Source organism: Salvia hispanica, chromosome 4 (genome assembly GCF_023119035.1).
Source record: "Salvia hispanica cultivar TCC Black 2014 chromosome 4, UniMelb_Shisp_WGS_1.0, whole genome shotgun sequence".
In the NCBI taxonomy this organism is placed as follows: Eukaryota; Viridiplantae; Streptophyta; class Magnoliopsida; order Lamiales; family Lamiaceae; genus Salvia; species Salvia hispanica.
Genome location: NC_062968.1, coordinates 39479747 through 39495722, shown reverse-complemented (window position 1 = coordinate 39495722; position 15976 = coordinate 39479747). Strand labels below are relative to the sequence as shown.

The 15976-nt window shown below is 32.3% G+C and overlaps 2 protein-coding genes and 1 non-coding gene across 3 annotated transcripts; 2 read left to right on the top strand and 1 right to left on the bottom strand.

Moving 5' to 3' along the window:
- Positions 1–3100: 3100 nt before the first annotated feature.
- On the top strand, positions 3101–5065 carry LOC125217640 (uncharacterized protein At5g01610-like). Its single transcript, XM_048119161.1, has 3 exons — positions 3101–3348; positions 4195–4249; positions 4568–5065. Exons 1-3 carry the CDS (start codon positions 3262–3264, stop codon positions 4936–4938), a joined length of 513 nt encoding a protein of 170 aa, XP_047975118.1. The 5' UTR covers positions 3101–3261; the 3' UTR covers positions 4939–5065.
- A 1109-nt stretch (positions 5066–6174) lies between these two features.
- On the bottom strand, positions 6175–6245 carry TRNAG-GCC. The gene has a single exon. It is a non-coding gene; the product is annotated as a tRNA-Gly (tRNA).
- A 7062-nt stretch (positions 6246–13307) lies between these two features.
- Positions 13308–15405, top strand: LOC125218552 (ferritin-4, chloroplastic-like). The gene is made up of 8 exons (XM_048120237.1): positions 13308–13729; positions 14124–14207; positions 14297–14357; positions 14469–14556; positions 14635–14696; positions 14812–14877; positions 14984–15047; positions 15135–15405. Exons 1-8 carry the CDS (start codon positions 13425–13427, stop codon positions 15182–15184), a joined length of 780 nt encoding a protein of 259 aa, XP_047976194.1. The 5' UTR covers positions 13308–13424; the 3' UTR covers positions 15185–15405.
- The last annotated feature ends 571 nt before the right edge of the window (positions 15406–15976 follow it).

Below are 15976 nucleotides of genomic sequence, written 5' to 3'. Positions count from 1 at the left end.
ACATAAAATTTTACCCCATTATTCATCAAAATTACACCCAAACGGCAATAAATAACATAAAACTAAACCCAAAAAAAAAAAAACCCAAAAGCTAAGTCATACCATCTCACTTTCCACTAACTCAATTAATTTATTACACACTCCACCAATTTCTTAAAACTCGTGTCATAACTAATTGACACTCCTAAAATGGGACGGGAGAGTAATTATTTTCTTGAAAACACTAACATTGAAAATATTATTTCATTATATATCATCGAATTAGTTTGTTACTCTAAGCCTAACTTTAAGACGATTTTTATGATTGATATTTTATTGAAAATTTTAATTTAGTTCAAACTAGAACTTTGAACATCATTTGAACATTCAATCTTTATATATAAATTTGCATAGTTTCTTGTCATTCATGATAAAATTGAAACATGAGTAATATTTTGAAAATATTCAAGCATGTGATATTAGCTATATAGTCCTTGGAGATTTTTTTTTATTAATAATAGTATTTGAAATTAAGATAATGTAAATTTATAAATTAATACCACAAAATTAGGATATTTTCATAATAAATAAAATTAATTGTAAATCACGGTAAAAAATAAATAAAAAATAGGGAAAATAGAAACATGAAAAAATACTAGAAAATGAGTTTTATAAGGAAGAAAGGGTGTCATTTTGTTATTTTCATATTAATTAATGCAGATAATGATAAATCTGTATATTATAAAAATATTATAAATTGTAAATAATGGCAAAATTTTAATTACGGAATGAAGTACCAGGACTTTTTAGGAAATTACATATGAAGTTGCTAACAAAAATCATATGTTAGCAATATAATAAAGTAACGAAAATGCCCTTATAGGGCCTGAGGATGTTTTAGTCCGAGAAATATTATTCGTGATTATATTAAACGTTAGGGTCCTCTGGTGCTACTTTTTTTGTTAGGGGTCTAAGATGTCACAATCCAAAACGTTAGGGACTAAGGCAGTTCGCTCGAAGTAGCATTTGGACAAAATCAATAATTTAAATAACTATTATCTTTAAAAATTATACTACATTCATATTTTAATATAGATACATGTGTGTGCCATGGTCCTTTGAGACTATTTTCACTTAACATAGAAATAACTTTAATATGGATCCATAATTGCCATGGTCCCTTGAGACTATTTTCACTCAACATAGAAATAAATTTAATATGTATCCATGGTGCCATGGTCCTTTGAAACTAATTTCACTCACCATAGAAATAAATTTAATATGGATCCATGGGTGGTGCCATGGTCCCTTAGACTATTCTCCCTTAACATGGAAATTGTTGAAAGTAGTGAGAAAGCATACGATGTGCAAGTTGAAATGAAATCAAAGTTCAAACCAATAGTTCTTCAAGATATTGTATCAAGATTATTCGAAGCTTAGGATCTGCATGTTGAAATGGATTCAAATTTCAAACCAATGGTTCTTGTATTAGTACTCCATTGGTTAGGATGAAAATGTTTTCTTTATTTTATTTTTATCTGTTCCGATAGAGATGAACATTGTTAAAAATAAAAATACGTTTATATCAATTTTATTTTTCCAATTTTATTACTTCTCCGCCTAAAATCGAAACAATATTATTAAAATCTGTGTCACTTAAAAATAAATAATCTCTTTTAGGACTGAGGGAGTACTAGAAGTTAAAAAAAGGCGGAGAAGAAACTTTAAATACGAGATATTTATGTTTCAAAGGCAAATTTGTTCAATGGTTACATCATTTTTTTAAAGTTTTTTAAATGGGAACAAAATTCGTACTCAATGCCTTACCTAGGACTATAGTGTGCTTTTGGAATGAGTGAATTACATTTTTAGGCTCTATACTTTCAGCGACGAACATTTGCGGTACTTATACTTGCAAAATATCATTTGTGGTATCCAGATTATACTACTTGCTCATTTCAGGTGCTTTTTCACTTTTTGACTAATTTTTCAGACAAAAACACCCTCAAAGGCCTAAAGGGCATTTTTGTACATTACTTTAGGCGCCATTTTCCGACTGTTTGATTTCCCAACCAAGATATTTAATTACTATGATTTAGGCAGGCATATATGTTCAGTACTTAATGATTTGGCGTGAAATGTGGAGAAGTTTTGGAAAAAGTGGAGAAGAAGTTATGGGAGTGGAAAGGTAGAAGAAATAAGACTTTATTTGAGAGAAAATTTAGGAAAGAGAAATGAAGAAATAAGATTTATATAGAAGAAGAAATATGGAGAAAAAAAGAATTCGTACATAATAGAAGACATAGGAATATGAGAGTGGAAAGGTAAAGAAATAAGACTTTATAAATAAGAAGAAAGAAAAATTATGAAAAAGAAATGAAGAAATAAGATTTATAAAGAAGAAGAAAGATGGAGGTAAAAGAAGAATGAAAAAGAAGACTTAATAATGAATAAGAGACGAGAAAGAACAAAGGAAATAGAGGAAGTAGGAATTTGAAATAATATACACGTATTTCAATGTCAGTAAATGACGCCTACTTTTAAAGAGTGATGTACAAAAATGCCCTTTAGGTCTTTGGGGTGTTTTTGTCTGAAAAATTGATCAAAAAGTGAAAAAACACTTGAAACGAGTAAGTAGTATAGTCTGGATACCACAAATAATATTTTGCAAGTATAGATACCACAAATATTCGTCGCTGAAAGTATATAGCCTAAATATGTAATTCCCTCTTTTGAAATTGTCTATCCTTAAATGTTAAGAAAAATGTACATATTCTCTCTTTTTAATGATGTATACGACGTTATGAGACAAGTTACCATAAAAATTAACACTTACTTTATCATCTCTTTATTGTTTTCTCATGTTTTTTTCTTTTCCATTTAACTAATAAAATTTCATGTTTTTAAATATCATACCAAAATGAAACACCTCAATATGTGAAACGAATGGAGTAATTATGACGAACGAGATATATACAATATAGTACTAGTACTCCATCCAAATCCAACTAACTAAATTCACTTTGTACAGGAAAAAAAGAGTAAAAGAAATCCATTTTATTTTTATTATTTGATTCTAAAATATTTATTTTAATCATATTCCCTATAATTATAACGAAAATGACTTCACTGTCGCAGAGAATAAATCAAAGTCTTCTCGCTCTCGAAATTGGGGGTTAACTCAGATTTTGGAAGAGAGGAGCCAAGATTTAGTCTTTAGATCTGAAATTTTGGGGAATTCGATATAAATCTTTTACAGGGTAATCGTTTTGAGTTTTGTAGATGGATCAAATTCTGAACAAGGTGGGATCCTACTGGTTGGGTCAAAAAGCGAACAAGGAAATCAACTCCGTTGGCGATGATATCAACGTAATTCTCCTCATCCTCTGTCTATATGTTTCTTTAATTTGTTCAATTAGTAGTTTGATTTCTGATAAGCAGTTATTATGATCGTCTCTGAAAATCTTACTATTATGTAGTTTTTGATCAAATGATGATTTAGGGTTTCTGTTTCGTGGTATTTTCTAGTTGCTTTTAAGGAAGGGCGATTAATATTGGGGTTATTTGGGGATTTTATGTGATATTTAATTTAATTTTTGGGTATGTTACATTATGATTGGTTTGTTTGGAAATTATTTTGGTTGATCAATTTTCCTAATCCATAAACTTCTTAAATTAGAAGTTTATGAAAAATCATTGCAAACTCATTTATATACTAGTATAATTCTGATAGTAGAATGATTATGTTGAAAATTAAGAACATCATGGCTTCCTTGTACAATTTTAGGAATTCTGAGAATCTGGATTGTTGCACCAAAATTTCAATTGCAGACTGTGAATGGAAGTGAATTGGGTGTCTTCTCTAGATTTTGGTTGTAGGAAAAATTTGGGAGTTTTTGTGGAGAATTTTCCGTCTAGTTAGGTCTATTTCAGTTTTTTTGTCTGTTTCATCTCTGTTGTTACTCTGATAATCGAAAACGTTATCCGCCAACTTGGTTAGGGTTCTTCACTGATTTTTATGTCAAGTTTTATTTTTCCTCTCGCTTCTTATTGCTGTTTCAGTGTAAGTGCTTGTAGAGCACATATGCAAGTTCGTGTGCGTGTTAAGATGTACAAGCAATGACTGATTATAACTTACCATTGCGCAAGTTGTATGCTTTCCTCTTTGCATTTTGGCCGTTTTTACTAATTATCTTGTCTTTCTATTTTTGTTAGTCATTGGGTTCTAGTATTGAGGGAGGTGCCAAATGGCTGGTGAATAAGTTAAAAGGTTGCTTCTTTCTCCTCTTTTATACTCTGCATCTGTTGTTATATGTAATCAGCTTCCATGCGCAGCATAATTGTGTTTCTCATATAATTGATATTTCTGAATGCAATTTTGATTAATGTCATCTGCTCTATGATAATTATGAATGAGCTAACTATTTGGTGTCTACTCACAGCAATATTCACGAGGATCTTGGGCATGTGAATATATAAATCATCACCATGTAGTTTGATCACTTTATAAATGTTGAAAATTTTTGGTTTTATGCATTTTTCCATCGTCTTGTGGAGTTAAGGCGTGACAAAGCTCGTCCTTTTTCAGGTAAAATGCAGAAACCACTGCCTGAACTCTTAAAGGAGTATGATCTACCTGTAGGCATATTCCCCCGTGATGCAACAAACTACGAGTTCAATGAGGAGACTGGTAAGCTCACTGTTTACATTCCAGCGGTGTGTGAAGTGGGCTACAAGGATTCATCTGTACTGCGTTTCTCGACCATGGTGACTGGATATCTAGAGAAAGGCAAGCTGGTGGACATTGAAGGGATCAAGACAAAGGTGATTGTATGGGTGAAAGTTACTTGCATCTCATCCGAAAAGTCGAAGGTCTGCTTCACTGCCGGGGTGAAAAAATCGAGAAGCAGAGATGCATACGAGGTTCTTAGAGATGGAATCGGCATAGACAAGTTCTAACACTATTCTGCAGTTAATGAATCAATTGCCCCATGTTGTAATACGTTTTTGAGAATTTCGACTCTTATGAATTTAGTGCTTAATGCTCGACTCTAATTAATTGATGTGGTAAATAATTTTTTGTGAATGCTGAATGCAAAGATTGATAAAAATATGGATCTGAAAATTGAAATTATTTTTTTTAATTGCTCGCAGTCGATGAAAGGTACTACTCCAGTATATTTGATATGCATTTACTAATATACCTATCATTGGCGGCAGTACCTTTGAGAATACTCCAATAAGACTTGTTAAATTGACAAATTAATCTTATGTTTAGGTAACGTTAACCTAAAGTTGAAGTCTAGTATCCCATTAAAAATGAAACGTTTTCCTTTTTTGGTTGTCCCAATAAAAATGAAACGTTTCCTAAAATGGAAACAACTCTATCTCCACTTTTTTATCTCTCTTACTTTACTCTCTCTTCATCAACTCACAAAACAACACTACATAAAATCCCGTGCCGATTCACAAATGTTGCATTTTAAGTGGGACGGAGGGAGTATAATCCATACGCTCATAAAAAATATTACTCCCTCCGTTCTGCGGTAGTTGAGTCATTTTGTCATTTCGGTACGTTCCATAGTAGTTGAGTCATTTTTTTTATAGCAAAAGTCAACACATTTCTTATCTCTTACTTTACTCTCTCTTAATTTATTATTTTTTCATCTCTCTATCTTTTTTTACTTTTTACTTTATTCTTCCTTTATTTAACCCACTTAACACAATTTTTCTTAAATCCCGTCCTGAAAAGAAACGCATCTACTACCGTGGAACGGAGGGAGTAGTATAATTAATAGACATAGCTGCCCTTGTTCGTTCAATTCTATTGATGTCATCCCCTTCTAAAAAGGTTGTCAATTGCTAGAATTGACGTAGTCTTCTTCTAAAAAGGGTAATAGATCTGGCAATTGCTAGAAATCGCAGAACTTGGCACCAATGACATAGAAAGAATTCAACAACATAACCACCCATTTTCAAATATCACAGCTACCTAGAGATGAGTTATTATGGTCGTGTGATTAAAATTTAAAACCCACATCAACCCTTCTTGATTGGTGAAGTTAATGTGTGAAAGTGAATCTTTGCATCGAGATGGCTAGGTATGATTTTTCCAAGTCAAGTTCACCCAAAGGAATGAAAGAATGCAAGTGGCAAGAAATTTATTAAGGTAATGGAAAAAACAAAAAATATAAGTGCACCGGCCGGGAATCGAACCCGGGTCTGTACCGTGGCAGGGTACTATTCTACCACTAGACCACTAGTGCATCTTACTTATGTAGTAAACTTTTTAATAATATAACCATTTCTTTTTTCATCAAATAGATATACCGAGCAGGATTAACAATACCAAAAGGTGAAGCTAAATTTGGACGACCCTCAATCCACGGGAAGAATGCATGTAAATGGAGATAATAGTTATATAACTATCATATTCATTTTTTTTTTATGAAAAATATTTTTTAAAAAGAACGGTATTTAAAAAGGTATTATAGTATTTTTTTTATTTTGAAAAGATATCTTTATCTAGGGATGTCAATCTAGCTCAAAACCAGCGGGTAGACCCGAATAATCCGATAAAATCATAGGATTAGGGCAGCAAAATGGCAACCCAAATGCAAAATAGGGCTATATGGGCTGACCCGTTAGGATCAACGGGTTATGCAGGCTGGCCCGAGTGGGTTTCGGGTTAGCCCATAGGTTGAGCATTTAAAATAAAAATATAATTAAAATTTTGGATTATATGCTTCGCAGAATTGATACGAAGTATGTATGGTAATTATGTCTTTTCTCTCAAATTGAAAGCTAGAGTTATATGAAATATAAATGTTATTAATATGTACTCATATACAACGTTGCATTACGTGTTTCCTCTCGAAGACAATGATCCGGTTGAAGCTTCAAAAGTTATTGATGTAGAAGAATGTCATTCAACTCCATAGAGTTTATTTTTTAACGTACTACTATCTATACTATCTTTTTGGACTACTTAGAATTTATTTTTGGGTACACAATTAATAATAATGCATGATTTTCATTTAATTGTTGTCAGATTCATGATGTGTTTATGTATTTTGTTTCATTTTTCAAATGCTATTATTTTCTCTCTCTTGATAACTTTGATAATAATTTACTATTTGTGACAATATATTTTTTTATAAGTTAGAATATTGGATTTGATAGAAAGTAACCCATAAGATCACTATTAATTGACCCGAATAGCCCGTGGGTTAGCTCGAAACCCGATGATTTAGGGTTATGGCCGAAAATTTATAACCCGAAAAATTCACTACCTGAATAACCCGCACCAAAATAGCCCGACAATCCGAGTGGATTGGCCCGAACCCGAGCGGGTTAGCCCAATTGACATCCCTATCTTTACCTATTCATTAAGATCTTATAACTACCATATTTGTCTTCTTTTTATGAAAAACCATTCTCTAAGGAAGAAGGTATTTGAGAAGACAAAGAAGAATGTATTTGAGAAGGTAATTACATTTTTATATTTTTTAATGTATTTTTTACATATACAATATTTTAATTTAAAAAAAATACTTATCTTTCTGTGTATTTTTTTATTTTGGAATGTATACTTTTTAGAAATATATATTTATTTTTTAAAAAGATAAATACATGAGTATATTCTTTTCATCTATCTTTTCCTTGGTAGAGATGTACTGAGGGTAATAATATTGACAATAGATCACGTCAGTTTCATCTTTTACAAGCAACGTAACATTTCTATCTTGCTAGCTGCATAAAGCATTATTGATCCAAATTTATGAATATTCTAAAAGAGAATCATTACTTCGTTTTTCTGCTTAGTGGAAATAATAACATCTCTTTCTTATACAAAAATTGTATTCTCTCCGTGTACTTTGGCAAGTGGTTCATATTTCTTCTTGACACATTCTAAAATAAATAAGTTATTCCCGTTGTCCCGTTAAAAATAAACGTTTTTCTTTTTGGATTGTTCCATTAAAAATGAAACGTTTTCTAAAATGAAAACAATTTCTAAGGATGGATAGGAGTTGTTTCTTTGTCTTCGTTTTCTTTGCTTGGTGTGCGGAGTGCTCCTAGTGACTGTGGTATGTTGTTTTGTTTTCTTTGTTTTTGGCCTGTAGCTCTATGCTCGCCTCTCGCCGGGGTTTGAGCATTTTAGTGCATCTTATGCACATATCAAAAAACTCTATCTCTATTTTTTCATCTCTCGTACTTTACTCTCTCTTCATTAACTCACAAAATAACACTGCATAAAATCTCGTGTCAATTCCCAAATATTTCATGTAAGTGGGATGGAGGGAGTATTTCTTTATTTTTGGAAAAAATTGAATGCTTTTATGTAATTCTCTTTCTTATTTTATACTCTCTATTTTATCTAGGGCTAGGAAAAAATACTGAAATACCAGCCGTATCATACCGAAAAAGTAAAAGAAATACCAAATTTTTGGATACCGTAATTTTTGGTACGGTATGATACCTTACCGAAAGATTTCGGTAAGGTAACAATATGAATTTTCATATACCGCGGTATACCGCTGCATACCGAAATTAAGATATATACTGTAAAATGTAAATATAATTATATATAAATATATTTTATATATTTTTAAATTATAAAATTTTTACTATAAAATATTAATAAAATTATGAACAAAATATTTTTAAATTACAAAGGGATATTGACACCTAATATCATGGACCTTTTAAAAAGTTAGTTTTTTCTCATGAACTTTGAAATTGGCATATAATATCACGAACTTTACCTCGAGTTTGTTATTTCACACCAATGAAAATATTCAGGCAAATAATACCATGATAAAGATTTTTTTTTCGTAATTTCTTGACAACAACTTCCAGAGTTTCAAGATTTTCAATCTTTGAAAATAGTTTTTCTTGAAGCACACCTTCCAAATTTGTTCTTCGATCTATTAATACACCCGTAATTTTTTCACTGGTGGGAAATAACAAACTCAGGGTTAAGTTCATGATATTATTTGTCAATTTCAAAGTTCGTGAGAAAAACCCAACTTTTTGAAAGTTCCATGATATTTAGGTGCCAATATCCCAATTATAAAATATAAATAATATTCTAAAAACTCAAATTATCTATTTTCATTGATGATGAAAGTAAGGTATACCGCAAAAGTAAGGTATACCGAACTTTGGTACGACACACATAAAATGAGGTACGATATCGGTATGGAAATTCGTCATACCGAAAATAAGGTATACAGAAAATTTTGGTAAGGTAAAGGTATGATTTTCTCGCATATCAAATTTACGGTAAGATATACGATATGATGGTTTCGGTAAGATATATCGTACCTACTCACCTCTAATTTATTCTTTTCTACTTTATTTTTTATTCACTTAACTAACAAAATTTCATTTTCTAAAATTATGTTCTGAAAAGAAGCGCCTCAGTTAATAAAAACGAAAGAAATATTATTTGATTTCCTAAATGTATAACTCAATTTTTTTCACATAAAATTATTAGGATTCATAGTAAAAAAAACATATTTTGTATTCTATAATTCTTATTTCTCAAATTAATGAGATGGAATTATTTACATCACATGAATTGATAATTTAGTATTATTATTGATTAAATTTATAAAATATTACTCTCTCTGTTCACTCATAGTTGAGTCATTTTTTCATTTTGGGAAGTTCCTCCATAGTTGAGTCATTTCCAAACTCTTTTTCTCACTCTTATTTTACTCTCTTTTACTTTATTATCTTTACTTCATTCGTTTTCCTACTATATTCTCTTTTTTACTTTTTTATCTATCTACTTGACATCTAAACATCATTTTCTTAAAGTCCATACCAAAAAGTTATGCCTCAACTATGAGGGAACGATGGAGTAATTAATTGAACAAACAAATACATTTTATACTGATCAATAGCCTCATGGTTATAAAAAAATATTCACAACCTACATAGATGTACAATAGTGAAATGTTGCAGAGTTGATTCTGAACTCAATTCTTATCTTAGATGATTGATGATATTGGATGTGATATGATACTGAACTGAATCGCAAATAGACAAATACTTGTATACTGATTAAACGAAGTATGAGGGTTTAGCACTTATTTATTTCAAAACATTTACAATTAGGGTTGGGTTAAGATTGACAATGACAATGTAGCACCGTGGAGAACCCTTAGATTTAGGAGCAAATTCAACCTTAGTCTGTCACATGGCAACTTACTACTTTACATAATTATAATTCTTTATTAATTTATAAAAAACGAGGAAAATAATTACTCCCTCTGTACGCGAATAGGAGTCCCATTTTTCCATTTTAGTCCATCCGCGAATAGGAGTCCCGGTTCACTTTTACTATAAATGGTAATAAGGTCACACCTTCTACTAACTCATTCCACTCACATTTCATTTAAAACTAATATATACATGTGGGATCCCTATTCCACTAACTTTTTTCCACCCACTTTTCTTAACATTTCTTAAAACACGTGTCGCCTATAAATGGGACTCCTAATGGTGGACGGAGGGAGTATGAGGCAAATCAGAATTAGTTACCCAAACGATTCTAATGATTGTTCCAAGTGGATTTGGTTAATGTGTGACGCCGCCCAACCACATTAAACTCTAAGGTTTGACGAGGGTACATCAGAAAAGAAGAGTGATGGCGACGTGAAGGCTTCGGTGGATTAAGATGTGTCGGAAAATGAAGGTGCGCGCAAAGTGAGAAGAGCGGAGACTTGAGAAGGAGGGTTGTGGAGGAGATGCATGAAAAAGAGCAATATAATTAATTGGTAAGCACAAGACAAGATTTGTGATGGTAGGACGAGAAAAGAGGGCATTATATGATCTAACCTATCGAGGTCGTGCGAAGTTGAGAGAGAGAGAGGAGGTCGGAGTGAGGAGGCATCGAGATTCGAGAATGATAGGTTGAGAAGTGTTCTAGTGGTTTTGTTGGAGGTTCGTAGCAAAGGAGTGGTGCAACTTAGTCAATGGCGGATATAGGGGGCAAGAGGGGGTAGTTGCCCTGTTCGGAGAGCCTAAACTTTTTCTTGAATCAAGCCAAAAATAGCATATCCGCCCCCTCCATGGAGTGTAGAAATCTATTTGCTTTCAATAAATGTCATTGGCAATGAGAGCAACTGTGTATATTCCGAGATCCTTCAGAACAAGGGTGGCACATTTGAGGAGCACAAGGGGCAAATGCCCCCTCTCAACGAGTAAAAATTCCATAGTCCTTCCACACCATGGTGGCATAGTGATTTGCTGTGTCTCACCAATAACTTCTTGACAATTGGAAATACATGCCACATCACTTGACATAAATTTGGCAACCTTATATCTAAATTTAAAGACATCTATTTAATCATTTTATGGAAAGTGTAATAAATTAAATATAGAAAGTATATCATATGAATAATGAATTAACATTAATATACTAGTACAATTTTTATATGCATATTAATTTCATAGGGGAGTGTTATATTGCTAACTCATAACTTAATTGCTACCTACAACTAAATAATAGCCATTAGATATTCAAATTAAGGGCTTAGATCATTAATCCTTAAATGTCAATACGATCAAAGAAAAACGTCAATAAAGCCATAGGATTAATTTCAAAAAATATCAATAGGGGTATTAATGTCAGTTAACTACATGTTTAGTTATAACTAACTTTTAAAAGAAATCCCAAAACTTTAAATTCATATAACATATATCAAATTAAGGATAATTTCATAAGGATTTCAACGATATCATACATGCATATGTTCCGACGTCAAAATTTGAAAAAAAATTCAAAATTTTTTAATTTTTTCGTACAAGCAGAAATGTCAACATACTATATAAAATATGTCAATATAATACATGTAGAATGTCAATATAAGCAATGAGTTAACATTCTTAAAGCATTGTGTTGACATTCTCAAAGCATTGCGTTAATATTTTCGGAACACTATATTGACATTTTCATCCAAAAACCTAATTGGAACTTCTTCTTTTTTATCTTAATCGATTTAATTAATTAAAACGAAAATTACACGTGGCAAATTGTAGACCACATGTTTTCTAAAATCTTATGACCTTAAATTAGTTATAGTTAGCAATTAAATGATGAGTTAGCAATTGATCACTCCCTTAATTTCGTAATACAATAATATTATGCACATAAAAGTAATCATATTGCATTACTTTTCCTGTAAAAAAAAATATCTTTTTTAATTGTTTTAGTATTATATATATAAGAAAAAATTCACTTAAATAAAAATTATGACTGAAATTATATTTTGTTAGCATATACTAGTATATATATTGTAATTTTCATTATATTTATTAGCATGTAAAAAATTCAAAAAATTTTAACACAGGAAAATAAAATGAAATATTCATATAATCTAAAAACATTATTATTTTATAAGAGAGATGCCTTGTATATTAGTACTATTATATTATGAGATAAATATACATGTATAAATTGTACTCCGTATATTAACGTCAATTGATTATCATATTTCATTATTCATATGAAAAGTACAATTTCTATATTTAATTTATTACACTTTTCATAAAATGCTCATAATGGATGCTTTTAAATTTAGATATAAGGTTGCCAAATTTATGTCAAGTGATGTGGTATATGGACCCTTTTTATTTTCAATTGTCAAAGAATTATTGGTGAGGCACATCAAATCACTATGTCACCATGGTGTGAAAGGACCATGAAATTTTTACTCCCTCTCAACATCTTTTCTTTATACCATTTTATTCTTTAATTAATAAATTTTTCAATTTGCTACATATATGTGGCCACCTCAAACTCTTAAAATTCCGTGTTGTATGGAGTATTTTTTTCCAACTCCACCCCTACCCTGGAATGAGAAACTTAACATAAGGTGACAAAAATAATTAGGATTTTGAAGGTATAGTTCTTATTCTAAAGAAGAAATTTCATCAAATTAAATGGTGATGAGAAAAATGAAATTGCAATTCTGAACCAATAAAACATTTGAAAATTAACCATTATATAGAGAAAATTTTTGTTAATTTCTAAAAGTTGGCTAAACTTTATTGAAATTTAGTTTGTTGTCACCATCCATATTGATTATTTGAAATTTAAAAACGCAATGAATCCACATCGTGTGAATGTGCTAAAATAAGCCTTGATACCATTTGAATGTTGTAGATAATGCTCCCAAAAAAATCGGATTTGGCCACGAGCTCGCCACACGCCTCTGTCTAGATGGATCTCTTCTCCCTCTCTACGTGTCTCACTCTCATTGGCCGCTCCCCCTCCGTATCGATATTCGCCACTTCTATTTAATCAGAACCACTCAACATTCAAGAAATCACACACCCAAATCCCAAAATCATTTCTTTTTCAGTCCCGAATCATCTTTCTCCGATTCCAATCACTGCTTGATTCCCATTTGATTGTTTGCAGAGACAAAGAGATGTTTCTTGAAGCAATTTCTGCCGTTTCTCTGCCTTCTGCTGCTGCTAGTCTCGGACCCTTGTCGAATGCGACTCCGAATTTGCGTTTCCGAGGAGGCTTGGTTTTTGCGAAGAAGAGTGAAAATGGGTTCGTGGCGAGCGCGTCTTCGAACGACGCGGTGAGTATGCCGCTGGCTGGGGTGGTGTTTCATCCATTCGAGGAGGTCAAGAAAGAGGAGCTTGCTGTTCCTATTGCTCCAGATCTTTCCGTTGCCAGACAGAAATTTTCTCAAGAGTGTGAATCTGCCATTAATGAGCAGATCAAGTAAGCTCTCTCTCTCTCACTGCGTGTGTTACATTCAAGGGTTGATTGGATTTAATGCTATTAATAGATGGTTTGGATTAGCTTATAAACAAGTCGACATGGGACAAGATTTAAACATTTTATAATGCCCCGCATGTGTGTGTAGAGCCTTTGTCCTAGCAGCAAAGAGCTTAGACATTATTGTATGAGGTGCCAAGTTCGAGAGTTAATTTTAGCTGGAGTTTTACTGCTTTAGACCCTTTTTTGCTATGATTAAGAGTGTGTATCACTCTATGTTCTCTCAGTCTCATGATTTATCAGTTTTCACAACCAAAAATGAAGGAAAAAGTGATGTGTGAATAATTAACTACTAGTTGTGATGCTATAGTTATTGATTTAACTACGTTTTTTGCAGTGTTGAGTACTGTGTTTCCTACGTTTACCACGCCCTGTATGCTTACTTCGACAGAGATAATGTCGCGCTAAGGGGCCTTGCTAAGTAAGTTTAGGAACACTCCGATGTTTCAGTATCGTTGCCCTTGGCTTTCCTTGCCTATTACGCGTGCTTATGGTGTCATCTTTCAACAGATTTTTCAAGGAGGCGAGCATAGAAGAGAGAGAACATGCTGAAAAGCTAATGGAATATCAGGTAGTAATTGCTTAACATGATCTTGAAATAAAACAAGAAGCCAAGGATTGTTGTACATTAGCCTTTAGGTAATTTGGTGTGCTTTGTTTCTGATTTGGGATGCGTTTGTAGAATAAACGAGGAGGGAGAGTGAAGCTGCTCTCCTTACAGATGCCGCCTACAGAGTTTGATCATGTTGAGAAGGGCGATGCACTACATGGTTCGTCTCTTCTCCATTCCCGCGTCCTGTGATTTTTGTGCTTTGATTTTTCTCTTACAAATCTGTGTCTTGTCTCAGCCATGGAACTAGCGTTGTCGTTGGAGAAATTAACCAATGAGAAGCTTTTGAAACTTCACAGTGTATTGCTCTAACTTAAAACGAGCTCTGCTATATAATTTTTTCGGTAGTTTTCTCCAAATTCTGAGTTTGAATTTACGAGTGAATGAGTCTGCGTTTTTTTGTTTCCTTCAACAGGTTGCTGATGCCAACAATGATCCCCAGCTAGCAGATTTTGTTGAGAGTGAATTCTTGGGAGAGCAGGTAAACTTGAATGATTCTTGGTGAATGGTGACGATGAAAATAGCAAAAATGTACTACTTAGAAACGAAGTTTTTGAGGTTTTATGTTGCTGTCAACTTTTTACCAGGTTGAGGCCATCAAGATGATCTCAGAATACATCTCACAGCTGAGGAGGGTTGGAAAGGGACACGGTAAGAAATATTCAAGCATCGTTTTCTTGCAATTCATGTTGCTAAGTGTTCTTCGTTTGAACTTGCAATTGTGTTTTGGTGGTGCAGGAGTATGGCACTTCGATCAGATGCTCCTTCAAGGAGAAGGCGCGGTGTGAGAGTCAGGTGCCGTTTCGTGCTAGATTAGGCTGTAAGGGAATGTCATTTTAGTATAAGATTAGAATGGGGGTATATGGTTGATTACCTTATTTGCTTGAGCATGGAGCTCTATTGTAAGAGTATATCAAGAAGCAACAGCAGTTGGAGGTTGTGCTATGTTTAGTTTTCAATAAGATTTTGTGTGGAAGATTCTTCAATCTTCACATCTTTTGCATACTCATTTATGTGGCTAAATTTGTTTTCTTCATTAGGTTTTCGATTAGTTCTAATCGGATACAATTTAATCATGTTAGAATTTTATCAGGTTGAAATTTACAATCCTAAAAGTTATGTATTTTGATTAATCCAATAGACTAATCGGATTTCGGATTTGTTATAAATAACAAATGAAGTGCAAGAGGACACAAAAATCAAATAATTTTGATGTACCAAACCATCCACTAATGAGAAAAAATTTAAAAAGGGCCAAAATAGCCCAAAACAATAAAAAATTTCATCGAGATAATAAACTATTTCACCTTACCTCTAGTGCTCATAATTTTCATGAGGTACCGCAAATATGCAAACAACATTAATTAGATACTTTTTTTTATAGTTACATAATCAATTGAAAGGAATATAGACGATAGTGCACGTAATTAACGTGATTTGCATTCAAAACAACATAAATCTAACCTTTTAAAATATATAAATACGTGTTTATCAACCCTTAAGCTTAATTAGTTGATTGTCTTAAAAAAAACGCAAGACAGAAAAAAAAAACACAAATGCAAATATTAGATGTCATTATT

Coding starts and splice junctions, on each gene's coding strand:
- LOC125217640 (XM_048119161.1), top strand. CDS start 3,262: ATGGATCAAATTCTGAACAAGGTGGGATCCTACTGGTTGGGTCAAAAA. Junction 3,349..4,194: donor CCGTTGGCGATGATATCAAC/GTAATTCTCCTC, acceptor TATTTTTGTTAG/TCATTGGGTTCTAGTATTGA. Junction 4,250..4,567: donor GCTGGTGAATAAGTTAAAAG/GTTGCTTCTTTC, acceptor GTCCTTTTTCAG/GTAAAATGCAGAAACCACTG.
- LOC125218552 (XM_048120237.1), top strand. CDS start 13,425: ATGTTTCTTGAAGCAATTTCTGCCGTTTCTCTGCCTTCTGCTGCTGCT. Junction 14,358..14,468: donor AAAAGCTAATGGAATATCAG/GTAGTAATTGCT, acceptor ATGCGTTTGTAG/AATAAACGAGGAGGGAGAGT. Junction 15,048..15,134: donor GAGGGTTGGAAAGGGACACG/GTAAGAAATATT, acceptor TTGGTGGTGCAG/GAGTATGGCACTTCGATCAG.